General features: G+C 61.3%; 1 protein-coding gene across 3 annotated transcripts; it reads left to right on the forward strand.

Moving 5' to 3' along the window:
- The first annotated feature begins 30 nt into the window (after window positions 1-30).
- On the forward strand, window positions 31-25,799 carry LOC102685484 (rootletin). 3 transcript variants are annotated; one of them, XM_069184080.1, is made up of 38 exons: window positions 31-610; window positions 4,397-4,529; window positions 4,630-4,775; window positions 7,889-7,954; window positions 8,338-8,529; window positions 8,626-8,709; window positions 9,409-9,509; window positions 10,187-10,352; window positions 10,456-10,562; window positions 11,302-11,529; window positions 11,605-11,701; window positions 11,793-11,879; window positions 12,261-12,455; window positions 12,647-12,846; window positions 12,955-13,137; window positions 13,243-13,387; window positions 13,475-13,621; window positions 13,698-13,928; window positions 14,044-14,237; window positions 14,348-14,475; window positions 14,692-14,861; window positions 15,164-15,343; window positions 15,423-15,557; window positions 15,666-15,809; window positions 16,238-16,476; window positions 17,009-17,168; window positions 17,746-17,913; window positions 19,107-19,497; window positions 20,369-20,547; window positions 20,836-20,956; window positions 21,163-21,326; window positions 21,606-21,821; window positions 22,068-22,292; window positions 22,383-22,532; window positions 22,802-23,002; window positions 23,603-23,734; window positions 24,374-24,544; window positions 25,085-25,799. In XM_069184080.1, exons 3-38 carry the CDS (start codon window positions 4,641-4,643, stop codon window positions 25,169-25,171), a joined length of 5,919 nt encoding a protein of 1,972 aa, XP_069040181.1. In that variant the 5' UTR covers window positions 31-610; window positions 4,397-4,529; window positions 4,630-4,640; the 3' UTR covers window positions 25,172-25,799. The 3 variants fall into 3 exon arrangements, with proteins under 3 accessions (XP_069040181.1, XP_069040179.1, XP_069040180.1); XM_069184078.1 differs by lacking the exon at window positions 31-610 and adding an exon at window positions 2,592-3,348; XM_069184079.1 differs by lacking the exons at window positions 31-610; window positions 7,889-7,954 and adding an exon at window positions 2,592-3,348.
- The last annotated feature ends 34 nt before the right edge of the window (window positions 25,800-25,833 follow it).

Here is a 25,833-nt window from a genome sequence, read left to right on the forward strand (position 1 = left end):
CGGCGACCTGCACACCTTTTAGATAACGGTGCGGCTCCAAAACCTTCGCGCTCTCCTCCCGCTCCCTGCAGAGCGCTGTGTGCACAGAGACACGCCGGTGCACAGAGAGCAGGTCCTCCGCAAGAGGTAAGGCTCGGACCCCGCTCACCGGTCCCGGCGGCTCGCAGTTGCCATGGCGATTACAGACACGAGCCCAGTGCTACCGAGCGCGAGGCGTCCCTGGGGTCTCGCGGGGCCATGCAGGAGGAAGGGGCAGCGAGGGGTCACCGGCAGGAATGTCCCATGAATGTCCAAGCTGGCCGGTCCCGGGCACCCCTCCCTCTTCCCCCGGCTCCGGGGGCGAATACACTCCCGGTCCAAGCGGGAGTGTCGCCCCACCTCCCTCCCCTTCCCCGGGGGAGCTGCGCCACATGCAGCCGGACAGAGCGACTCCTCTCCGGGCAGGACCAGGCCGAGCCCCCGGCCCCTCCCACCCGCTGCCCCGCCAGAGCGCTCGGGCAGTAACCGCCCCTCCGCCCCGTTTCCCATCTCTGTCGGCGCCGGCAAAGCAGCTCCGGCCGCAGCCGAGACGATCCCAGTCCGGGCGCGCCGGTGACGCCCGTTCCGCCAGGTAAGACCGCGCACAGCCCGTCGTCACGCCGCTCCGGGCACCGGCGGCAGGGAGACAGCAGCTGCCCGGCGCTGCCGGCTGTCGCTGCGGCGGGAGGAAACGCTGCTCTCGCCCGGCGGCGGGGAGACGAGAGAGCCGCTGCCTGCGCGGCCTGGGACTCGCGACGCCCTGCTGCCGGCACACGCGCGGGCTGTGCGTGCGTGGGGCCGCGTTGCAGCAGCAGTAGCGAGTTTTTATTTCTCCGTGGCCTCGATCCACAGCAGCTCAAGCGATCCATCTCGCTCCTTTCTCTCGCCTAACGCTGTCTGAAAGCGAGCGCCCCCTCCCGGCTTCTCACCGACCTGCCGGCGGACACGAGCATCCAAAATCCAACTGGGCTTCTTCAGAACCAAGACCGACCACAGGACATTCGTGGAAACTACCGGGAAGTGCATTTAGAACAGAGTGCAAGAGCCGCGTCCTTGCACAAAGGGTTGTGGGAGTGTGGAACAGGCTGCCGAGCCGATCCCCCGATTTCTTGCCCATAGCGCCAGGACCCGACCCTGGGCTCAATCAGCCGGGCTAGACGGCCCTCCTGCGTCCCTGATCCGGGTGCTCTGGCTCTGTGTCGGTCCGTCTGATTCACACAGCGCCTGGCTAACCCAGGACCTGAGTCTGAACGCCCTGCTCGCCGCACCGCGGTGACATAACTGCGCTCCCGCAGTCGAGGGCAGGCCTTTAGCTCCCGGGAGCCTTGGTAGCGACGCGAGAGACAGTCTCTCCGTGTGCCATCCACGCGTGTGCGCGTCTCGCTGTGCCCGGGGGTCGCCGTCACAGGTGCGGCTGCTCGGCTGCTCGGGAGTGCGCGGCAGTGCCATCACGGTACCGCCAGAGGGCAGCAAACCATCACATCCGGCTGGGGCTGCGAAACCGATTCCAATGCTGGCTTGTGCGCCCGGGTGTGTTTAAGGTCCGGGGTACTGGTCTGTGCTCTTGGTGCAGAGGCTTGGTGCTGGGGTATTGGTATCTCCTGTGTGGACCAGTGCTGTGGGGTTAGCACCCTCACCCCTCACAGCTCCTTTAAGCACAGTAACCGCGGCAACAGAACCTCAGGGTTGCCGTGGTGATGGAGTGTGTGGGAGGAGCCTGCTCCTGCTGCCCATGGAGCCCAGCACGGTGCCCAGGTACTAACTGCTTCACCCACGCACAGGCCTGTCTGCGGCGGGCTGAGGGGCCGGGCTGGGCGGGTTCCTGTGCTGCCCTGCGGGCTGCTGTGTGTGGCGGTTCTGGGGTCCAGTAGTTGACAGGGTGCTGAGAGTGTCACAGACTGCAGCTTCTTGTCCTGACGTCTGCTGGACTGTTCTGGACTGGACTTTAGGGAGGGGACTGAGGTGTTATAGCAGCCATATCACCCTGCAACTCACAACTGGCAGTCCACTGGAGCTCAGCAGGTGTGAGCCTGGTCAGTACCTGGATGGGAGACTCCTGGGAAAAACTAAGGTTGCTGCTGGAAGAGGTGTTAGTGGGGCCAGCAGGGGGCGCTCACCCTGCGGTCCATGTGGGTCCTAATGCCCCAGTATAGTGACGGGGACACTATACTGTAAACAGGCGCCGTCCTTCGGATGAGACATAAAACCGAGGTCCTGACTCTCTGTGGTCATTAAAAATCCCAGGGCGTCTCTCGAAAAGAGTAGGGGTGTAGCCCCGGTGTCCTGGTCAAATTTCCCCATTGGCCTTAACCAATCATGGCCTCCTAACAATCCCCCTCTATGAATTGGCTTCATTACTCTGCTCTCCTCCCCACTGATAGCTGGTGTTCTGGGAGCGTTCTGGCGCACTATGGCTGCCGTCGCATCATCCAGGTGGGGCTGCACACTGGGGGTGGTGGAGGGGATCCCCATTACCTGTAAAGCGCTTTGAGTGGAGTGTCCAGAAAAGTGCTATATAAGTGTAAGCAATTATTATTATTATTATTATTATTATTATTATTATACTGTACTGTATGTAGGGACTGTGGTATATGGTGTTGTATTGTATATAGGGGACTGTAGTGTGTACTGTACTGTATATAGGGGACTGTACTCCTGTCAGAAGACCTGAAACCTCTTCTCTCGCGTTCGCCTGGGGTGTTTCCATGGCGGGGCTGTGACACTCGCGCGTGATACCCACTCCCACTCTCACCCAGCAAACTGCGGATCCTGTCTCAGCTGCCGCCGCGCGTATCACGTCCTTCCTAACGATTTATGACGAGAGGCAGGAATGTCACCCCCCTGCCCCCCCGAAACCGAATTCCGTCCCGTGCTGGGGGGGGGGCGGTGCGAGGTTCCGCCCTCGCGCGCTCATAGCGGGGGTCCGGGGGCAGGGCAGAGGATTTAAACTGCGCTAATCCCGCGTGTCCTCAATCTCGCTCGCGGACGCGGCAGCAGAGAGCCGTGAATCCCAGAGGATTGAGACTGAGGAGAGAGGGACGGGTCCGAGCCCGAGAGCCGGGAATCCCAGAGGACTGAGACTGAGGAGAGAGGGACGGGTCCGAGCCGTGTCCGGCGGTGCAGACAGGACTCGTGCGGCACAGGGCGCTCATCTCTCCCTGGTCTGTCCGTCCTGGCCTGTCCCGGGTCAGGCCGATCGCGGCTCTGAGCAGGTCATCACCGGTGGAGACTCACTGTCCCCTCCGAACGACCGGACGTGTCAGAACCGGGGGTCCAATGAGCTGCGGCCAGAACCCAGCCGGCGAGCCCAAACTGGAGGCGGTTATACAGGTCCGTGTTCCGTCCGTCTGCGAGTCTCCTTGTTGTTTATGCTGCAGCCAGTTAGTGTCTGAGATTCTCTGGAACAGGTGGAAGTACAGGAAAGGTCCGCTCTGCAGTCATCGGGCTCGTTCACGGCTCTAACACACGAGCGAACCGGCCGGGTGCCGGACCGTGCCGAACTGTGGCGGTTCCGTCGTGCGTGTCCGCTGCTGTTTCTGATCCGCGTGCGGGTTAGGAGGTTACAGAGCCCGAGGCGAGAGGCTGCCCCGGTTCCGCTCGGATGGGTCGGGTCTCTGGCGGTGCCAGTGCAGGTGGCCTGAGCATAATAGACACAGCCTGAGTGGGTCAGTGCGTTCGTATGGGTTAGTGTGTCAGTCTGTCAGTGTGGGTTGTTTTGTGTGTCAGCGTGTGGGTTACTGTTCTGTGTGTGTGGGTCAGTGTACTGTATGGGTCAGTGTGGGTTGGTGTGCGTCTGTGTGTGTGTAGGTGTGGCTTAGTGTTAGTGTGGGTTACTGTATGTGTGGATCAGTGTGCCCAGGTGAACTGTGGGGCCTGGCAGCACTCAGAGGTGGCAGCTGGTGTCTCTATGTGCCCATCTGGCAGCAGGGAGCTGGCCTGTGTGTCACTTATGCCAGAGAGTCGGTGAGAAGCTACAGCAGCAGGAGTGCTGGGAGTCTGTCTGTTCTCTGTTTACTTTTGTTGTGTTAAAAACCAATTTATTAACCCTCCTGTTTCTAGCAGTTTCTCTCACTGCAGGGTTAATGTACTGGAGTGCCCAGTCAGTGTGTCTGTATTAACCCCTCTCTCTCAGTGCAGTGTTAATGTACTGGAGTGTCCAGTCAGTGTGTCTGTATTAACCCCTCTCTCTCTCTCAGTGCAGTGTTCATGTACTGGAGTGTCCAGTCAGTGTGTCTGTATTAACCCCTCTCTCTCTCAGTGCGGTGTTAATGTACTGGAGTGTCCAGTCAGTGTGTGTGTGTGTATTAACCCCTCTCTCTCTCAGTGCAGTGTCAATGTACTGTGGTGTCCAGTTGGTCAGTATGTCTCTCTCACTCAGAGACTGGAGGAGAGCGTCCTGTCTTCTGGAGACGAGAAGTATTTGACAGTGCGTGGTGAAGCCCAAGACTCCCCACCCACCCGCCTGCCTGCACGTATCAGAGAGATTGTGACTAAAAACCTGAGCGAGCCCAGTGAGTAGCACTCCCTCTCCTCACACAGACACATACTGGACGTTTCCTGCAGAAGGAGATCCGTTAAGACCGGCCTCTCCCTTCCCTGTCCCCCTGCCAGGGCCGAGCGCCATGTCCTCCGTGCTCTCTCTCCAGGACGAGAACCGGCTCTTGCAGACCGAGCTCGCCAGAGTCGAGGACCTGCTGGCTCACAGCCGTGCGGAGCGCGATGAGTTGGCCATCAAGTACAGCGCCATCAGTGAGCGGGTGAGTCTCCCAGTGCCCCCACAGGCCCGTCAGCAGGCCCGAGCGGGATCCCCTATCCACCGGGCCCAGTCAGAACCGGGTTCGTTGCCCTGAGAATCAGTGGGGTTCAGGTGTGATGCTGGCATCACCAGCATGCCAACAGTTTGCAATAAAAGTAACAATTGTATACACCATAGCCTTCAAGCCCTGAACAGGGCGGCGAGAGATTAAATTACTAGCATAAATATTTTCCTAAAATGAGAAGGAAATGAACTAAAAAAGTGAACATGTTCTGTAGTTCTCAGATGCTTCTCCCCTGCTTCTTCCCCTCTGGCCTTCCTCATGTCTCTGCTCTGCCTCCACCTCTCTCGCCAGCTGTGGTGTGCACTCTGATTCTCCCAGAGTGATCGCCAGAGAGCAAGAATAATAATTCCGTACACTTACAGGGTATAGCGCTCTTCTGGACACTGCACTCAAAGCACTTTACAGGTAATGGGGATCCCCTCCACCACCACCAGTGTGCAGCCCCACCTGGATGATGCACCTGTCCGCTCCCCACACTCCAGCTCCCAGTGGGGAGGAGAGCAGAGTGATGAAGCCAGTTCAGAGATGGGGATTATTAGGAGGCCATGATTGGTAAAGGCCAGAGAAAACTTGGGTGACACCCCTACTCTTCTTGAGAGACGCCCTGGGATTTTTAATGACCACAGAGAGTCAGGACCTCGGTTTTATGTCTCATCCGAAGGACGGCGCCTGTTTACAGTATAGTGTCCCCGTCACTATACTGGGGCATTAGGACCCACATGGACCACAGGGTGAGCGCCCCCTGCTGGCCCCACTAACACCTCTTCCAGCAGTAACCCTAGTTTAGGTACTGACCAGGCTCACAGCTGCTGAGCTTCAGTGGGCTGCCAGTTGTGAGCTGCAGGGTGATATGGCTGCTGACAAGAGGTCCTGTGTCTCTCCTGAGTGATGGCCAGAGAGCAGGTCCTGTCTCCTCTTGCTGGAGTGAGGCAGTGGTGCGTGGAGAGGCGCTCTCTCGGACAGCAGGCCCCTGCCCCTCTCCAGCCTCGGTGTCCGGGCCTGTGTGGACTTGTCTGTGTGCTGGGGAGCTGTCTTAGCAGCTACAAGAAGCTGCCATTCCTGGAATTTCTTGTCACTGTGGTTACTTGCAGTTTCCTGCAAACCTAACTTCTGTGCTTTGGACGGTGCAGAAATACCAATTGAACGCAGAGAGGTTTCTTGCCAGCTCTCTGATTGGTGTTTTAGTCGTCTTCTCTGCTGGGAGTTCGTGTGCTCGGGGAACACTCCTGTCTCCGGCAGCAGGCTGTGTTATGGCTGTGTTCCGTCTCCATGGCGACTGTGATTGGAATGAATGAAGTGGCTGGTTGCTATGGCATTAGTTACTCTTGGTGATGTTAAACATTTTCATGAATAGAGGAGGTCTGGGGGGACATCATTGAGAGTCTCAGAGCTGGGGCTCCAGCTCCTAGTGTTGGGTGGCAGTGGGGTTAATAGGGTGTGTGAGCAGTATTACTACAAAAAGCAAGGCCAGCTCGTCTTTTACCAAATACAGTGGCAATGCAATCAGCTCCCTTCTCGGTCTGGAGGGTCTGGTTATCATTCAAATACCACAGCAGCAGAGCGGTGTCTGTCCAGGGAGAGAGGAACGTCTTTCTAAAGTACAGGCTCAGTGACCACAAGCTGTCCATCAAGACTGGTCACTGCGGTTGTCCGGAGAGGCCCTCAGGGAGAAAGAAACAGAGCTGCACTGTGGCCAGAGAGGGACAGACAGTTCAGTTTATTTGTCACATGCACAAGTGCAGTGAAATGCTTATTTGCACGTGCTCTCCGATACAAAGACGTTAAGGAATCACCAAAACATGAACACAGAATAGCAGCAGCAACAGCAAGTTAAATAACATAGAAGTTTAAAAAAGCAAGTCAGCACAAGCAGTGTGAGAAGAGGAAAACAGGGTGTCTCTGCAGGGGAGAGTAGTGTGTTGATCACACAAGAGCTCTCAAGGATGGTGAGACAGAGAGGGAGAAACAGAGGGAGACAGACTGAGAGGGAGGGAGGGAGGGAGAGAGTCTTACAGGGAGAAACAGGAAGAAGGAGACAGAGAGAGGGAGTGAGAAAACACATCTGGAGTAAAAGCACAACCTGTGCAGATGAGGGGGGACAGACCAACAGAGAAATAAAGACAGACAGCAAGTGATACAGCGAGATTACAGGAGAAAGATTAAAGAACAGAAAAGAAGCGACTGTGAGAAAGCAACGGTGATCGGGATTGAGAGGGAAAGGGCGCCATGGCCGAGCAGGGGGCAGGACCCCCAGAGGAGCAGGAGCAGAGCGAGTCGGGGCAGTTCGTCAGGCAGAGGGTGGAGCGGGCAAGTAAAATGGCCAGCTAGGCCTGGGGTCCTGCAGGGTTTCCATGGAAACGGGGCTGTGTTTACAGAGCATTAGAAAACAGCGGGGAGGGGGAGGGCCCAGCCAAAGGGTCGTCGTGGAAACCATCTCCATCTCGCTCCACCTCCACGCTGCCGCTGTGCCTTGACTCACTACCCAGCATGCTTTAACTGTTTGCTCCCCTGGGCACGGGTCAGGAGAGGGCTGTGTGTGAGAGGCGGGAGTGAGAGATTGACCGCGCGTGTCGCTGTGTTGCAGCTGGAGGCTTGTCTGCGTGCCCGAGGCCTGGCCGCAGTGACCAATGCTGACGTGGGTATCAATGTGCACCAGCAGGGGGCGCCGGGGGGCTCTCTGTGTCATAGCCCTGTGACTGAGGCAAACGACAAACTCCTCACCTTCTGTCTTCTCGAAGATCAGGGGAGTGCATCCGCGCAGTGCTATGGTGTCTGAGAATCTTCCTGTCTTACTGCAATAACTTTACTGTGTACAGGACAGCGTGACTGCAGAAAGCATATTACAGTACAGTATCACAGCACAGTATTACTGCAGAAAGCATATTACAGTACTGGAATTACAGCACAGTGTGTCTGCAGGCAGAGGTCGCTCAGTGATGCAGGTGTGTCCTGTGTCTGGTCTGTGTGTTTGTGTTTGTGGCTCAGAAGACAGTGCTCTTGCTCCCTCTCTCTCTCAGAGCTTCTCTCGTTCTGATCTGTTTTTCCTGAAGCTGGATCAGGCGATCAGCTGGCAGGCTGGCACTGAGGGGGAGGAGCCAGGGTCGCGGGGGCATGCGGTAAGCTATCCCATCAGCCCCTGGAGCCCTGAAGCACTGAGGCTAAGGGTGATGGAGGCGGTTCTGTCAGGAGCACTTGGCTCAAACCCAGACTCTCAGTGGAATAACCGAGCCGCATTTGTTCCTAGCAGTCATGACAGTAACCTCCTGCCTCCCTCTGTGCAGAACCTGAATCTGTGAGCTCTGGGTGTTCTCGCCTCTGAGGCTGCAGCCTATCCACAGGCAGCAAGATGAGCAGGTCCTAGCAGAGACTTGCTGAAGTCCAGTCCATCTCCTCCTCTTCCTCTGCCCCCTCTCGTCCTCACTCTCTCCTGCTCTGTCCCTGTGTGATTGCTGGCTGAGGCTGTGCCTGACCCACTGCATCCTCTCTCTGCTCTGCGCAGCTGGAGCAGGCCCTGCGCGTGGAGACGGGCGAGAGGGAGCGCGATTCGCTGGAGTCGCGCAGCCTGGCGCAGCAGAACACGGAGCTGCGCAGGAGGCTGGAGGAGGAGCAGGCCGCTTACAAGCGCAAGCTGACCGCCTACCAGGAGGGGCAGCAGAGGCAGGCGCAGCTGGTGCAGAAGCTGCAGGCCAAGGTGACCCAGACGAGCCGGCGCTGGATCAGCTCTGTTCTGTTCTGCTGCTCTGGCTGAGCGCAGTGGTGAAGCTCTGGCGCTGTCTGTCGTCCTCAGGTGCTGCAGTATAAGAAGAAGTGTGGAGAGCTGGAGCAGAGCCTGCTGGAAAAATCCTCCGAGCTGGAGCAGCACAGACTGACCGTGAGTGAGGGCAGCGTCCACACAGGGGGGCTTGCAATGCTGAGTCTGGGCACCAGGGGACGCCAACCCTTGCACCTCTTCCTGGGAGCCCTGTATGTGTAGAGGGAGGGCGAGAGGGAGAGACTGACTATTCTGATTCCCGTGCAGGTGATCCTCCGCTTTAGTTTTAGCAGTTGTTTCTATGATCTTATAAGTAATAGAAGACAAACTCGTTGGTGACTGTGGTGACTTGGATCAGTTCTTTCATCCTGCCCACATTAGCAGTGCAGACCTGTCGCTGGTGATCAGGTGTGAAGGCAGTGTCAGGAGAGCAGGATGGGGTGACGACTGAGCTGCGTGCACTGCAGTGTCACTTGTAGCTCCTGGTTCAGCTGTGCCACACATCACCCCAGTGACTGAAACAAGCCCACAGCAGACAGAGCAAGAGGGGCTCCGGCTACCTGAGCTGTATCACACAGCTGAGGGATGGGTGGAGTCGCTGGTACTCTGCCCCCTGGTGGTCAGTTGTGCCATGACGTCTCGCTTTCCTAGGCTGGAATGTAGACGTTCCTCATGCTGATGCTGTGCACTTGGCTTAAGCTGAAGTTTCAGCGTTAATCTTAAAACAAGGGTCTCTCTCTCACAGATCAATCACTACCACCCTCTCCGCTTCTGTCTGCCTCCCCCACTCCCACTCCCTCTCGCTCCCTGTTCCTCCAGGAGGGGCTCGAGATCTCTAGCGGCAGGCTCCGCCCCGAGGAGGAGGAGCCAAGCAACGACCTGGAGAATGCCCTCATCCGATTGGAAGAGGAGCAGCAAAGGTGGGGGGGTTGTACACAGACACAGGAGGGGGAGGGGCCAGGGGAAATGATGTTACTGCCTGTAATTAGTGAACTGTACCTCTAGCGTCAGCGTGTCGGTCTGTGTGTGTGTCTGCAGGAGTGCCAGTCTGGCCCGGGTCAGCGTGTCGGTCTATGTGTGTGTCTGCAGGAGTGCCAGTCTGGCCCGGGTCAGCGTGTCGGTCTGTGTGTGTGTCTGCAGGAGTGCCAGTCTGGCCCGGGTCAGCGTGTCGGTCTGTGTGTGTGTCTGCAGGAGTGCCAGTCTGGCCCGGGTCAGCGTGTCGGTCTGTGTGTGTGTCTGCAGGAGTTATAGTCTGGCCCGGGTCAGCGTGTCGGTCTGTGTGTGTGTCTGCAGGAGTGCCAGTCTGGCCCGGGTCAGCGTGTCGGTCTGTGTGTGTGTCTGCAGGAGTTATAGTCTGGCCCGGGTCAGCGTGTCGGTCTGTGTGTGTGTCTGCAGGAGTTATAGTCTGGCCCGGGTCAGCGTGTCGGTCTGTGTGTGTGTCTGCAGGAGTGCCAGTCTGGCCCGGGTCAGCGTGTCGGTCTGTGTGTGTGTCTGCAGGAGTTATAGTCTGGCCCGGGTCAGCGTGTCGGTCTGTGTGTGTGTCTGCAGGAGTGCCAGTCTGGCCCGGGTCAGCATGTCGGTCTGTGTGTGTCTGCAGGAGTGCCAGTCTGGCCCAGGTCAACTCGATGCTCCGGGACCAGTTGGATCAGGCCAATGTAGCCAATCAGGCACTGAGTGAGGACATCCGCAAGCTGACTGCTGATTGGACAAAAGCCCGGGAGGAGCTGGAGCAGAGAGAATCTGATTGGAGGAGAGAGGAGGAGGTTGGGCTTCACAGATGCAGTTCAGTCTTCCAGCCTGGCGGTGCCTGGCGATCACATGTTGTCTCGTGTTGTTAAATGCTGTTCTTCTATACTCTTTCTCCAGTCCTTCCACAGTTACTTCAGCAGTGAGCACAGCCGCCTCCTGTCTCTGTGGCGTCAAGTTGTGGGCTTCCGCCGACACGTCTGTGAGCTCAAGAGCGCCACCGAGAGGTGAGAGCAGGGGCTGCACCTTTGTGTTGTGGGAATGGCAATTGCTCTGATCCACTCTACCTGCTTTTTTAACCATAAGATTTATTTTGACTCCAGTTTTTACCATTCTAAAGGAGATAACTAGCTTGAAATCTTCAGTGCCTGCTGGTCTGACTGACCTGGTGTTGACTTCAATAGAAAAAACCCACTGCTGGCAAAGCCTGGAGTGGATCAGACTGCTGCACACTGGGAGTCTGACAGCACTGTCACACCTGGAGCGGATCAGACTGCTGCACACTGGGAGTCTGACAGCACTGTCACACCTGGAGTGGATCAGGCTGCTGCACACTGGGAGTCTGACAGCACTGTCACACCTGGAGTGGATCAGGCTGCTGCACACTGGGAGTCTAACAGCACTGTCACACCTGGAGTGGATCAGGCTGCTGTGCAGTGGGAGTCTAACAGCAGTGTCACACCTGGAGTGGATCAGGCTGCTGCGCACTGGGAGTCTGACAGACAGCACTGTAAACCCTGGAGTGGATCAGACTGCTGCACACTGGGAGTCTGACAGCACTGTCACACCTGGAGTGGATCAGGCTGCTGCGCACTGGGAGTCTGACAGCACTGTCACACCTGGAGCGGATCAGACTGCTGTGCAGTGGGAGCTCCTGTGTCACACTGTCGCTCTGTGTGTTGTAATCTGAGTCACTCTGTGCCGGTCACAAGACTTTCCCTCTCTCCTGCCCTCTCGCTGTCGCAGAGACCTCTCGGAGATGCGGAACGAGCTGGCGCGGGTGTCGCGCGGTGCGCTGTCGTCGTGCGTCAGCCTGGGCGCCAGCGTGCGAGCCAGCGAGGGCAGCTCGGCCCTGGTGCAGGAGCGGCAGGCCGCGCAGCTGGCGCAGCTGGAGGGGCAGCTGCGGGACAGGGTGCGGGACATGCTGCAGCTGCAGGCCCGGTGCGACGCAGAGAGGGCGGAGCTCAGCGCCAGGTCAGTGCCTCCCCGTGCCCGCTTGCTGCCGCGCCCTGCCTGACCCCCCTGACCCCCCCGTCTCTGTCTTCCCAGGCTGGCGGAGGCCCAGGGCGAGCTGGAGAGGCTCCGGGCTCAGAGCGAGGAGAAGGAGCGAGCCGCTGCCTCCCTGACTCAGAGGCTGGAGGCGCTGGTGAGACAGGGTCGTGGCCGCTGGCAGCCTGAGTCTTCAGTGAATGGAATACAAGTACTTATGTAGTAACAGAGTGTGTCGCCCCCTGCAGGAGCACAGCAGCAGTGCAGAGCAGGAGCTGCAGACTCTGAGAGCACAGACTGAGGCTCTGCAGTTCACGCTGAGGGACATCGCACAGGTACACAATATCAGAGCAGTGCACAACGACACACAGATACACAATACTGAGCAGTTTGCAAGAACACACAGGTACACAATACTGAACAGTGCACAACAACAACACACAGGTACACAATACTGAACAGTGCACAACAACAACACACTGGTACACAATATCAGAGCAGTGCATAACTGCACAACATCACGTGTAACTCTTTATCAGTATAATCCACAGGTTCACAACAGTACAACATCAATACATGGTAACACAACTGCTCAATGACAAATAACACAGACATGCATATTAACACAACAGCCCACCTACACAACACAACCTGCAACCTATAACAACTAAAACAGCTGCACAGAATAGTACAGATGGCTCTGTTTCTGTCTTCAGACTGTGCTGGCAGACAAAGACCCTAGCGTATCGTCTGAGGCGGAGGGGGAAAATTTGGGGTCCTCTCTGGGGCCCCTCCTGCGCTCCCCATCCCCCCGGCGCTCCTCCTCACCTCGCCGTGGCCCCCCCGGTGCCCCCGAGGCCAGCCTCGGCGCCCTGCGCACCGCCATCAGCAGCCGACAGGTCCTCATGCAGGTACCCAGCCACACCCTCCTGGCTCCGCCTCCCTGCGGGCAGCAGGTCCTCCTGGCTCCGCCTCCCTGCGGGCAGCAGGTCCTCCTGGCTCCGCCTCCCTGCGGGCAGCAGGTCCTTCTGGCTCCGCCTCCCTGCGGGCAGCAGGTCCTCCTGGCTCCGCTGCCTCACCCAGCCTCTCCCCTCTCTCGCAGGAGCTGCGTGGGCGCTACGAGGCTGCCCAGGAGCAGCTGGTGTTTGTGCGCCGGGCACTGTCGGAGAGCGAGGCGGGCAGACGCGGGGCCGAGCAGCAGGTGCAGGAGCTGAAGGCGGAGCGGGACGACTCCGCAAGGGGGAAAGATGCCGCCCAGAGAGAGGCTAGCAGGCTGCGCCAGGCCATCGGCACCCTGGACAGGTCAGCAGCACACTGTGGCACTCTGACCGACACTCTGCTGTCTCTGCCACTCCGCTGGCACACTGTCGCTGATGCAAACTCTCTTAATTCTGGTTGCCGCGGTGTCAGTGAGAAGGCCAGTCTGGAGAGGGCTGCGCAGGCTGCGCAGGAGAAGATGCAGACGCTGCAGACGGACTGCGAGAAGCTGCAGCTGAGCGCCGCGGCTGCACAGAGGGAGAGAGACTGCGAGAGGGAGGAGAAGGAAGGAGCGGCGCAGGAGAGGGACCGTGCCAAGGCGGAGATGGAGAGGATGTGAGAGAAGAGAGGGGGAGGGAGGGCTGTTCCCGTGGTGAGGGGGGGTCAGTCCAGATGTCTGAAAAGATGCTGAAGAGGACTGTGCTGCTGTCTCTCACTCAGGCAGCGGCAGCTGGAGCAGAGCGAGTGTCGCTCGTCGGCCCTGCGCGTGGAGCTGGCTGCAGTGCGCGAGTCCCTCCAGAAGGGGGCAGTGGAGAGGCAGGTCCTGGAGGCAGAGAAGCTGGAGCTGGTGGAGGCGCTGTCCAGGGTACGGACACCCCTCTGTGCCCTCCCTGTCCGCCACTGAGACTCTCACGCCTGGTGGCCACTGCCCACTCTGCCCCTCTCCCCACAGGCGGAGGCGAGCGGAGGAGACCTGTCCCTGTCCCTGTCCCGGCTGCGGGCCGAGGAGAGCACCCTGCGGGACTCTCTGGCCAAGATGAGCAGCCTTAACGAAGGCCTGGTGCAGGACAAGACCGAGCTCAACCGGATCATCAGCCAGGTGAGGGGGGCCGAGGGGCAGAGCCAGGGGAGGGAGGGGGAGGGGTCATGGTCGACTGACCCCTCCCTCTCCCCAGCTGGAGGAGCAGAAGGCCGCCCTACTGGCTCAGAAGCGGGAGGCGGAGCAGGAGAAGCTGTCAATCAGGGACGAGCTGGTGCGACTGGAGCAGGAGAAGCTGGACCTCGACTCCGCCCGGCAGGGACTGGACCAGTCGCTGCAGGAGGCGGAGCAGAGCCGGGGGGAGCTGGAGGAGGAGCTGCGAGCGCTGAGGGCAGAGCGGGGGCAGTTACAGGAGAAACTGGCCCAGGTACAGAGGGGGGCAGTTACAGGAGAAACTGGCCCAGGTACAGAGGGGGGGCAGAGAGGGGCCCCGCGCCCCGGGAGCCCCGCCTGCAGGACTGACGCCCCTGTCCTCGCCCCAGGTGTCGCGGCAGAGCAGCGCACTGGACACGGAGCTGAGCCAGGCGCAGGCCGAGGCACAGCGGCAGGGGGAGGTGCTGGAGCAGGCGGCGCGCGGAAGGGAGGAGCTGACCCGCGAGCGGGCTGGGCTGGCGGTGCAGCTGGCCGCCTCCGAGAGAGAGAACCGGGCGCTGAGCGAGGAGCTGGCCGTGTTCAGGTACGAGGGCGCAGAGCCTGGGGCCTTCATCCCCGCGATCAGTCGTGTTCTTGTTGATTAACCAGGGGCTGCCTGTGTGCTCGCGCGCGTGTGCGCGTGTGTGTGTGCAGGTCGGAGCGCGAGGCCCTGGAGACCACCCTGTTTGAGGTGCAGCAGCAGCTGGCACAGCTGGAGTCCCGCCGGGAACATCTGGAGACGGAGAACCAGGCCCTGCTTGTGGCCAGAGAGAACCTGCAAGGTGAGAAAGGGGGAGGGTCCGAACAACTGCCTGAGAGCGTCAGGGTTCCGGGTTCGATTCTGGACGGGGGGGTCTGTCTGTGTGGAGTTTGCATGTTCGTGTGGGTCTTTGCCTGGTGCTCCACTTCCCTGCCACCTCCCAAAGTCCAGCAGGTTTGCTTGTGACTTAGACTCAGTATAGCCATGAGCGTGATTCCCAGTGCGCTCTGTGCCGCAGCGGAGGGGCGCAGGGTGCGTGCGGAGGGGGAGGCGGCGCTGGCCCAGCTGGAGCAGGACCGGGAGCAGCTCACCCACAGACTTGCCAGGGCTGAGGAGGAGGCCCAGGTCACTCTGCGCAGCATCCGCAGCGCCCACCAGGAGGACACCGAGCGGCTGGTCAAGGAGAAGGTGACCTGGGCACGATCACCCACTGCGCACGGTCACGCACTGCTCACATGAACACCTGGTCACACACTGCTCACATGAACACCTGGGCACGATCACACACTGCGCACATGAATACCTGGGCATGATCACACACTGCTCACATGAACACCTGGTCACACACTGCGCATGAACACCTGGGCACGATCACACACTGCTCACAGTTAAACAATTCTAAATCGATCGAAGAGGCGGGTCAGGCTCTCAGCCAGGTCTGAAGGGGCACCAGCAGGGGGCGCTCACTCACGGTGGTGCTCTGCCCTCAGGAGGCGCTGCGGGCCGGTGTGGAGGCGGAGCGAGACGAGGCGCTGCGGAGGCTGAGGCAGGAGCTGGAGGAGGCGGCGAGGAGGCTGGAGGTCGAGAGGGAGGAGCTGCAGGAGGAGCTGAGCGCTGTGCAGCAGGACAGAGACCAGTGCCTCCTGCAGGCCGAGAGCGACAAGCAGCAGGTACTGGGCGGGCGGGGGGCCGGGGGGCGCCGGCAGCACCGGGCCGCTCACTACAGTGGGTAACCCCCCCGCTCCCCAGGCCCTGTCCCTGAAGGAGGCGGAGAAGGCGGTTCTGTCGGAGCGGTTCAGCGCCCTGCAGGCCGAGCTCGGCGCCGCGAGCCTGGAGCTGGAGCGGCTGAGGAGGGAGGCGCAGAGCCGCCAGGAGCAGGAGAGGGTGAGGACCCGGGCCCAGCCGGGCCCAGCCGGGCCGCGCAGAGCCCCCGCTGGCCCAGCACCGCCTGAGCCTCGTCTGTGTGTGTCTGTGTGTGTGTGTGCTGCTCAGGCCGCGGTGAGCGCCCTCTCTGGAGAGCTGCAGGAGCTGCAGCTGCAGTTCGGGGACGCCGTGAGCGCGCACCAGAGGGAGACGCGCAGCCTGCAGGAGCACAACAAGGAGCTGCTGAGGCAGAGGGAGGCGGCGCTCAGGGAGGTGAGGACGGGGTCTCAGTCATGCGAGTGTGAACAGACGCGCCGACACCGTGACTCCAGCTCATAGGTCTTGAACTGAAGTGAGGGAGGAGAGGGGTGAGGGGAGGGGTGAGAGAGAGGAGGAGGAGGAGTGAGGGGAGGGGTGAGAGAGAGGGGGAGGAGGAGTGAGGGGAGGGGTGAGAGAGAGGAGGAGAAGGAGAGAGGGGAGGGGTGAGAGAGAGGAGGAGGAGGAGTGAGGGGAGGGGTGAGAGAGAGGAGGAGGAGGAGTGAGGGGAGGGGTGAGAGAGAGGAGGAGAAGGAGAGAGGGGAGGGGGGAGGTGAGGAAGAGGGGGGAGTTGAGGAAGAGGGGGGAGAGGAGCTGTGGTTCGAGGGCGGAGAGGAGGGGAGGAGCAGGAGGAGTGTGGGTGTCAGCTGCTCTCTGCCGCGCAGCTGGAGGAGGCGCGGGGGGCGCTGTCTCTGAGCGAGCAGGGCCGCGACGCGCTGCGGCGGGAGCAGCTGGAGGCGGAGCGCCGGCTGCGCGAGTCCCGCGACGAGGGGGAGGGGCTGCGCCGCGAGGGGGCGGAGCTGCGGCGCTCGCTGGCCGACCTGGCGAAGGAGAGGGACACCCTGAGCACCTCCAACACCCAGCTGAGGGACTCGCTGAGAGCCGCCGAGAGCGACAGGATCAGGTCAGGAGAGTGACCGCAGCACTGACCGCTGCATTCACTGACCACAGCACTGACCGCTGCACTGACCGCTGCATTCACTGACCGCTGCACTGACCGCAGCACTGAGCACTGCATTTACTGACCGCTGCACTGACCGCTGCATTCACTGACCGCTGCACTGACCGCAGCACTGAACACTGCATTTACTGACCGCTGCACTGACCGCTGCATTCACTGACCGCAGCACTGACCGCAGCACTGACCGCAAAACTGACCACTGCATTCACTGACCACAGCACTGAACACAACACTGACCGCAGCATTCACTGACCGCTGCACTGACTGCAGCACTGACCGCTGCATTCACTGACCACTGCACTGACTGCAGCACTGAACACAACACTGACCGCAGCACTGACCACAGAATGGAAACAGACCAGACACAGACACTGGACACTGCTAATGCACAGCCTGGACACGGACAGACCTGCTGCCCAGGAGGACAGGCCCTGTGGCCAGAGGGCAGGGCTCACGGGGAAGGTGTGTCCCTCAGTGTGAAGAGGCAGTGTGAGGAGAAGGAGCAGAAGCTGGCCGTGATGGAGGAGAGCCGCGCAGCGTCTGAGAGGGAGGCCAGCGAGCTGAGGGCCGGCCTGAGGGAGGTGGAGAGGTCCCGGCTGGAGGCACGCAGGGAGCTGCAGGAGCTCCGCAGACAGGTGAGGCAGACAGACAGGTGACACTCAGACAGACAGGTGAGGCAGACGGACAGGTGACACTCAGATGGACAGGTGAGGCAGACAGACAGGTGACTCAGACAGGATGCAGACAGGTGACACTCAGACAGAAAGGTGAGGCAGACGGACAAGTGAGGCAGACGGACAGGTGACACTCAGACAGACAGGTGAGGCAGACGGACAGGTGACACTCAGACAGACAGGTGAGGCAGACAGACAGGTGACACTCAGACAGACAGGTGAGGCAGACGGACAGGTGACACTCAGATGGACAGGTGAGGCAGACAGACAGGTGACTCAGACAGGATGCAGACAGGTGACACTCAGACAGAAAGGTGAGGCAGACGGACAAGTGAGGCAGACGGACAGGTGACACTCAGACAGACAGGTGAGGCAGACGGACAGGTGACACTCAGACAGACAGGTGAGGCAGACAGACAGGTGACACTCAGACAGACAGGTGAGGCAGACGGACAGGTGACACTCAGACAGACAGGTGAGGCAGACGGACAGGTCGTGTACAGACCTCGATCTACCCTGCAGCTGTCCCTGCTCCCAGGTCAAGGTGCTGGACGCCGAGAGGGAGCAGCGCGCGAGGGAGGTGGCCGAGCTGCAGGGCCGCGCAGCGCTGGAGGAGCAGAGGGAGGAGGAGGCGAGGCGGGAGGCATTCAGCCTCAAACAGAGGCTCAGCGAGGCCGAGGTGGCCAGGAACAGCATGAAGAAAGAGGTGAGGGAGAGGAGCAGGGGGTAGAGCAGCAGGGGGGAGAGGAGGAGCAGGGGGGAGAGGAGCAGAGGGGGAGCAGGGGGCAGAGCAGCAGGGGGCAGAGGAGCAGAGGGGGAGCAGCAGGAGAGAGGAGCAGGGGGGAGAGGAGCAGAGGGGGAGCAGCAGGAGAGAGGAGCAGGGGGGAGAGGAGCAGAGGGGGAGAGGAGCAGAGGGGGAGCAGCAGGGGGGAGAGGAGCAGGGGGAGAGGAGCAGAGGGGGAGCAGCTGGAGAGAGGAGCAGGGGGGAGAGGAGGAGAGAGGAGCAGAGGGGGAGCAGCAGGAGAGAGGAGCAGGGGGGAGAGGAGAGAGGAGCAGAGGGGGAGAGGAGCAGGGGGGAGAGGAGGAGAGAGGAGCAGAGGGGGAGAGGAGCAGGGGGGAGAGGAGGAGAGAGGAGCAGGGGGAGAGGAGGAGAGAGGAGCAGAGGGGGAGCAGCAGGAGAGAGGAGCAGGGCGGAGAGGAGAGAGGAGCAGAGGGGGAGAGGAGCAGGGGGAGAGGAGCAGAGGGGGAGCAGCAGGAGAGAGGAGCAGGGGGGAGAGGAGAGAGGAGCAGAGGGGGAGCAGCAGGAGAGAGGAGCAGGGGGGAGAGGAGAGAGGAGCAGAGGGGGAGCAGCAGGAGAGAGGAGCAGGGGGGAGAGGGGAGAGGAGCAGCAGGGGAGAGGAGCAGGGGGAGAGGGGAGAGGAGCAGCAGGGGAGAGGAGCAGAGGGGGGAGCAGGGGGAGAGGAGCAGGGGGGAGAGGAGCAGAGGGGGAGCAGAGGGGAGAGGAGCAGAGGGGAGAGGAGCAGGGGGGAGAGGAGCAGAGGGGAGAGGAGCAGAGGGGGAGCAGCAGGAGAGAGGAGCAGGGGGGAGAGGGGAGAGGAGCAGCAGGGGAGAGGAGCAGGGGGAGAGGGGAGAGGAGCAGCAGGGGAGAGGAGCAGGGGGAGAGGAGCAGAGGGGGAGCAGGGGGAGAGGAGCAGGGGGGAGAGGAGCAGAGGGGGAGCAGGGGGAGAGGAGCAGAGGGGAGAGGAGCAGGGGGGAGAGGAGCAGAGGGGGAGCAGGGGGAGAGGAGCAGAGGGGAGAGGAGCAGAGGGGGAGCAGCAGGAGAGAGGAGCAGAGGGGGAGAGGAGCAGGGGGGCCGGGGCAGGGGGACACTGTCGCTCTGACGCCCCCTGTGGCCCGCAGGCGGCAGCGCTGCAGCGGCGGGTGGCGGAGCTGGAGGCCGAGAGCCGGCGCGCGGAGCAGGAGCTGGCGGCGCGGCTGGACGAGGCGCGGGGCAGCGAGAAGAAGCTGCAGGACAACGCGCGCAACCTGGCGCTGCGGGCGGAGCGGGCGCAGGAGGAGCTGGCGCAGCGCGGGCTGGAGCTGAGCGCCGCGCAGGGCCGCCTGGCGGGGCTGGAGGCCGAGCTCGCCCGAGCCGAGGCCCAGCGCCGCGACCTGGAGTTCCGCCTGGGCAGCGTGCACTCCGCGCTCAGCCGCACGCTGGGCATCGGCGGGCGAGGGCGTGGCCGAGCGAGGAGCCCGGCGCTCCGGCAGCGCAGCCTCTCGCCTCGCCGATCGCTGTCTCCCCCTAAAGGTGAGCAGGTGCCTCGGGCGGGGCAGGTGGTCCCTGGGCTCGGAGCTGAGGGGGTCGTGGGTTCGAGTTCTGGCCCACAGAGCCGGCGTGGCCCGGACTCAGATATTACTCACCTGTAATCAGAACGTCTCGGGTTCTTCTGCAGGCCGGGGGGGTGGCTGGGTAATGGACGAGGATGTACTGTACAGCTCGGTCCGGTACGCATCCGGGAACTTCAGGGTTAAGTGACTCGCCGCTGCAGTCCTCGGTTTCCCCACCAGAGGGCTCCAGCTGCACAGGCGCCCGGCCAGCAGCCTGGGACACAGGAGCGAGGAGGCCTCTGGGCTGGAGCAGCAGGCCAGCTCCTTGTCCTCTGCAGACATCTGGGGCTGCTGGGGGCTCGTGCTGTGCTGGTTGATCTGGACGAGGTGTAAGCAGACACCCCGTGGCGAGGTGAGGGGTGCTGCGGGAGTGTGGGGTGCTGTTTGGGGTGATGGAGTGAGAGTTCTGTCTGCATTCTGGGCGTTAAGTCGAGCCCATTCGAGGGGGGTGTGGGGCTCCTCTCCTGCTTGGGGTCCGAGGTCGTGCGTCTGCACTCCAGCCCTGAGGTGGTGGTCTGTCCCGGGAGAGACGGGAGGGGGGGTTGGGATCGACCAGCAGGCAGTAACGCAGGGTGAGGAGACCGAGGGGAGCCGGTGACGTGGATCGGGCTCGGGCCCGCCGGGGCAGACCCAGGACACACGGGTGGGCCTGGCTCGGCCTGCTCACCAGGACTCGGCGGCTGGAAGGTGAAGATGATGACGATGATGATGACTGGGCTCTGCTCTGCAGTGTGTCTCGCTAGCTGGCCTTTTCAGTCAGCGCTGTCCTCCTGTGTGCTCCTGTACCCCAGGGTGGGATGAGGCTCGGGGGAGCCCGCAGGTTCGCACTGAAACCCCCGAGAAGAGCCAGGGCTCCAGACCCGGCTCCCCAGAGCGAGCAGACACCCCGCTCCCCGACCTGGACCCTGAGCTCGTGCGCAGCGGGCTGAGAGAGTTCATCCTGGAGCTGAGAGACGTCCAGAGAGAGAGGGTGAGGGAGAGAGGGTGAGGGGGTGAGGGGGTGAGGGAGAGAGGGGGAGAGGGAGAGGGTGAGGGGGTGAGGGGTAGGGTGAGGGGGTGAGGGAGAGAGGGAGAGAGGGAGAGGGTGAGGGGGTGAGGGGGAGAGAGAGAGGGAGAGGGGGAGAGAGAGGGGGTGAGAGGGTGAGAGAGAGGGTGAGGGGGTGAGAGAGAGGGTGAGAGTGAGGGGGTGAGGGGGGTGAGAGAGTGAGGGAGTGGGACAGAGAGACTCCAGTCCATGCTGACAGACTGTGTTTTGCAGGACGAGGTGCAGACTCAGCTGAGCTCAGTCACCAGGCAGCTGGGAGAGATGGAGGCAGAGAGAGACACGACGCAGAGCCGCCTGACACAGCTGGAGAGAGCACTGAGCCAGAGCGAGGAGGGTGAGACAGCGAGGAGTGAGAGACGCAGTCAGGAGTGAGAGTGAGAGACACAGTGAGAGTGAGAGAAGCAGTGAGGACGAGAGTGAGACGGTGAGGAGGGTGAGATGTAGTGAGGAGTGAGACACACTCCCAGTGAGGAGTGAGCCAGAGTGAGAGGGAGAGACGCTCTGAGGGGCTGTGGTGAAGCTGCGTTGTGCCGGTTTCAGGGAAGCGGGGGGCAGACGGGAGGCTGAGCTCGGCTCAGGCGGCGCTGCAGCTGCAGGAGGAGGCCGTGCGGCGAGGGGAGAAGGAGAGGAGAGCGCTGTCGGAGCGCGTGGGCCAGCTGGAGAGGAGCATGCAGAGTGCAGAGGCCGAGCGGCGCCTCACACAGGTGACACTGCCCTCCCCTCCTGCGGTCTCAGCCACTGTCCCCCTGTCCGTCTGTCTGTCTGTCTCAGTCACTGTCCCCATGTCCCCCTGTCCGTCTGTCTGTCTGTCTCAGTCACTGTCCCCATGTCCCCCTGTCCGTCTGCTTCAGCCACTGTCCCCCTGTCCCCCTGTCTGTCTGTCTCAGTCACTGTCTCAGCCTCTCAGTCAGCCCTCAGTCCTGAGTTGGAGGCTCTGGGCTCATCCTCCGATTAAAGCCAAGGCCTCTGTCCTCCGTCCCCAGGAGCAGATGAGTAAGCTGAAGGCTGGAGAGGCGAGGCTGGAGGCAGAGAGACGGAGGCTGCGCGAGGCCCTGGAGGCAGCAGAGGCCCGGGGCACCAAGCTGGAGCTGGCGAGGCGCAGCCTGGAGGGGGAGCTGCAGAGGCTGAGGCTGAGCCTGGGGGACAGAGAGAGCGACATTCAGAGCAGCCAGGACCGGCTGGAGGCGCTGCAGAAGCAGGTGTGTGAGCCGGGCCGGGCCGGACTGGGCTGGGCTGGGCTGGACTTTATACTGGACTGGACTGGGCCGGGCTGGACTGGACTGGAGTAACACTGGACTGGACCGGGCTGGGCTGGACTGGAGTAACACTGGACCAGACCAGACTGGGCTGGGGTACACTGAATCTGATTTGGGCTGGACCAACACTGGACTGGACCGGGCGGGACTCACTGGGCGAGGTGTCACGCTGCTGTCGCTGTCCGGCAGGTGTCGGAGGGCGAGATGCGCGCCGGCGCTCTGCAGAGGGAGGTGGAGAGGCTGAACCTGGCGCTGGCCAAGGCGCAGGAGAGCGAGGCGGCGCTGAAGGAGAGGGCAGCCAGCCTGGCAGCCGGCCTGGCCGAGGCCACCGCCGCCCACAGCGCCACCCAGGAGCGCCTGGCCGCCCTGCAGAAAGCACTGGCCTCCAGCGAGCAGGACAGGCGCCTCCTACAGGTCGGACAGGCACACAGACTCGGCGCCGGCGCCCGTGCTCTGCTTTTCCGCTGTGTCTCTGTGCGTGACGGCGCCTGTTGCCCCCTACAGGAGCGCGTGGACAGCGCGCGGGCCGCAGCGGCGGAGGGGAAGCGCAGTGTGACGGCCCTCGCTGAGCGCGTGCAGGGCCTGCAGAGCGAGCTGTCGGACAGCGAGCTGAGGAGGGGGGAGCTGGAGGCAGAGCTGTCGTCGGCACAGGAGGTGGGAGAGGAGGGGGTGAGAGGGGTGGTTCTGGAGCTCATAAATCCGGGATCTCATCCAGTAATTTTCCCGGAGGATCCCAGGGAGCTGGGTTCAATAACACAGTTTGCTTGTTCCAGACACCACCAGCTCTTGGTGTAAAGAAGCAGTTCTGCTCCTGGTTTCCTGTGGGTGGGGTTGGTCAAAATCGTTCCGGGACGCCTCACCAGTCCCCGCGCCCCCTGACCTCTCTGCCCGTGACATCAGCTGCTCGTCTTGTCCCGTGCCAGGCTCTGCGCCAGCGTGTCCAGGCACTGGAGGAGGCCCAGCGCAGCGTGGAACGCCTCCAGTCGGAGCGCGCACTGGCCGCCGAGCGCGTGCGCGGCCTGCAGAGGGCGCTGTCCCAGCTGGAGAGCGAGAAGAGGGAGGCGGAGAGGGCGGCTGTGCGGCTGGAGAAGGACAAGAACGCCCTGAGGAGCACGCTGGACAAGGTGCAGGGTCACTGGGCGGGGGCTTGGGGTCACTGGGCGAGGGGCAGGGTCACTGGATGAGGGCTTGGGGTCACTGGACGAGGGCTTGGGGTCACTGGGCGAGGTGCGGGGTCACTGGGCAAGGGCTTGGGGTCACTGGACGAGGGGCAGGGTCACTGGACGAGGGCTTGGGGTCACTGGACGAGGTGCGGGGTCACTGGACGAGGGCTTGGGGTCACTGGGCGAGGTGCGGGGTCACTGGGCGAGGGCTTGGGGTCACTGGATGAGGGCTTGGGGTCACTGGACGAGGTGTGGGGTTACTGGACAAGGGCTGGGGTCTGAGAAGGAGGAGATCAGTGTAGCTGGTATTGATTACGACCTTAGAATCAGATCTCGCTCAGTGCCAGTGTCTGTGGGCTCGGTGGGCTCAGTGCCAGTGTCTGTGGGCTCGGTGGGCTCAGTGCCAGTGTCTGTGGGCTCAGAGCAAGTGTCTGTGGGCTCGGTGGGCTCAGTGCCAGTGTCTGTGGGCTCAGTGCCAGTGTCTGTGGGCTCGGTGGGCTCAGTGCCAGTGTCTGTGGGCTCAGCAGATAGACTCTCACCCAGACTCCTCCTCTCTCCCAGGTGGAGCGTCAGAAGATGCAGTCGGAGGAGGGGAGTCTGCGCCTCTCTGCGGAGAAGGGCAGGCTTGACCGCTCTCTGTCCACGGCAGAACTGGAGCTACAGGACGCTCACCGGCAGATCACCCTGCTACAGGTAGGAGGAGCTGTCAGGCCCTGTGTTTACCTTCAGTGTGGGTGAGGATAGTCTGCACCGATCTCTCTCCCTGTCTCTCGCGCCAGACACTCATTGCTTCTGTCTGTTGTCTCAAGCTGTTTTTCTCATCAGGTCCTCTGAGCGCTTCTCAACCCACACAGCAGACACAGAAAGAGAGGGTGGGGGGCCGTGGGGGGGGGGGGTCGTCTTGCTTTAGAGTGACAGTACAGAAGGCCTGCCTGCCCCGCCCGCATGCTGACCTGGAGCTCAGGCTCCACCTACTCTGGGCGTACAGTTCTTGTGATTGGCTGACAGTGGGGATTCTGTGTTTCTATTGGCTGACTGTGCGCTGAAGGAGGAGTTAAGCCGGGTAAGGAGGAAGATAGCACTGTGCCTGGTGAGTGAGTGCTGGCTGTACTGCCCCACGGGCAGCTGGGGCTGGGATATCTGGCCCAGGGGTAGTACTGGGGTAGCTGGGCTGGGGGAGTAGATGCTGTAGATTAGGGTAACATGCTGTAGAGCCACAGTGTAGCAGATCTATTCATGCCGACACCTAGAAGAAGCGACGGTATTTTAAGAGAACTGGAGCACCGTTCTGCTCTGCCCCTTCTCACTCCTGGCCGGTGTGCACACGCCCAGGCCCAGCTGGCGGAGGTGGAGCAGAGCCACGGCGGCCAGGAGGCAGCGAGGCAGCGGGAGGAGGCCCAGCGCGAGGCAGAGAGGCTGAGGGTGGCGCAGAGGGAGGCAGAGCGCACCCTGGAGGCCAGAGAGAGGGCACACCGCCAGAGGGTCCGAGGCCTGGAGGAGCAGGTACAGCAGTGTGCCAGCGTCCTGAATGTGTCCCACACTGTGCTGAGGTCTTCTGTGCTCTGTACTGCACACACTGCACACTGCAGCGCTCTGTACTGTACACACTGCACACTGCAGCGCTCTGTACTGCACACTGCGGCGCTCTGTACTGCACACACTGCACACTGCGGCGCTCTGTACTGCACACACTGCACACTGCGGCGCTCTGTACTGCACACACTGCACACTGCGGCGCTCTGTACTGCACACACTGCACACTGCGGCGCTCTGTACTGTACACACTGCACACTGCGGCGCTCTGTACTGCACACACTGCACACTGCGGCGCTCTGTACTGCACACACTGCACACTGCAGCGCTCTGTACTGTACACACTGCACACTGCAGCGCTCTGTACTCTGCACACTGCAGTGCTCTGTACTGTACACAGTGTACTCTGCGCCCTGCTGTGCTCTGTACAGTGCAGTGTGTATCCTGGACGGTGGGGCGTGTCGGACTGTGAGGCTGGACAGTGACTGGTGTGTCTCTGTTGCTCTGCAGGTGTCCACCCTGAAGGAGCAGCTCCAGCAGGAGATCCGAAGGCGCCAACCCCTCTTCTCCAGCACCTCGGTCCTGTCGGGAAACTGATCCGACGCACACACAGGTTACACTACACTCACACACACTTACACATATCACAGTTCCTTTGTAACAGTTCTTTAAAACGTATAAAATCACTTATCAGGGCCTAATTAAGCTAACGAACCAGTGCAATTAAGAGTTCAGGCAGGCAGCTGAGACATCTGCCACAGAACCTGGTCAGGTGCAGATGGTGTCACTCCACCCCACAGACAGCCTGATCTTTTTAACCACATCTGTTTTTAAATTGTTTGTTTTGTTTTTAGATCTTGATTGTTGTCTTAAAAATCATGTTTTTATGGATCACATTCTAATTACAAAGCAATAACAGACTGAAAATGTTTTATTATTGGAAGTGTGGCGCCTTTCTAATGGGGGTTATTATCAGCGTGTCGGGGAATCTTTCACTGTGCTAATCAAACCAGCCCGATGGGGTTTTAATAAAGACTGATCTTGCTGATCGTAGCGCTGGAGGCTCAGGTCTCTGAGGGGAGGTGGGGGGTGGGCAGGGGGCTTCTCCAGAAGGGTGGCGGAGGTACTGGGGGCAACAGTTCCTCTCTGACCCCCCCAGCTCGCTCCCTGTGATGTAGCTCCTGTCCTCATTGTTTTTTGTATTAAAATTGTACCTTCAACTCTCGCCTGCTCTGTTGTTCATCTGCTCCACGGTCACT

Source organism: Lepisosteus oculatus, chromosome 25 (genome assembly GCF_040954835.1).
Source record: "Lepisosteus oculatus isolate fLepOcu1 chromosome 25, fLepOcu1.hap2, whole genome shotgun sequence".
NCBI lineage: Eukaryota > Metazoa > Chordata > Actinopteri > Semionotiformes > Lepisosteidae > Lepisosteus > Lepisosteus oculatus.

Excerpts from the sequence above, each read along its gene's own strand:
- LOC102685484 (XM_069184078.1), top strand. The coding sequence starts at position 3,295 with ATGAGCTGCGGCCAGAACCCAGCCGGCGAGCCCAAACTGGAGGCGGTT. Across the intron at positions 11,880-12,260 it reads CGCTGAGGGACATCGCACAG|ACTGTGCTGGCAGACAAAGA; the intron begins GTACACAATATC and ends TTCTGTCTTCAG. Across the intron at positions 17,914-19,106 it reads GGAACAGCATGAAGAAAGAG|GCGGCAGCGCTGCAGCGGCG; the intron begins GTGAGGGAGAGG and ends TGTGGCCCGCAG.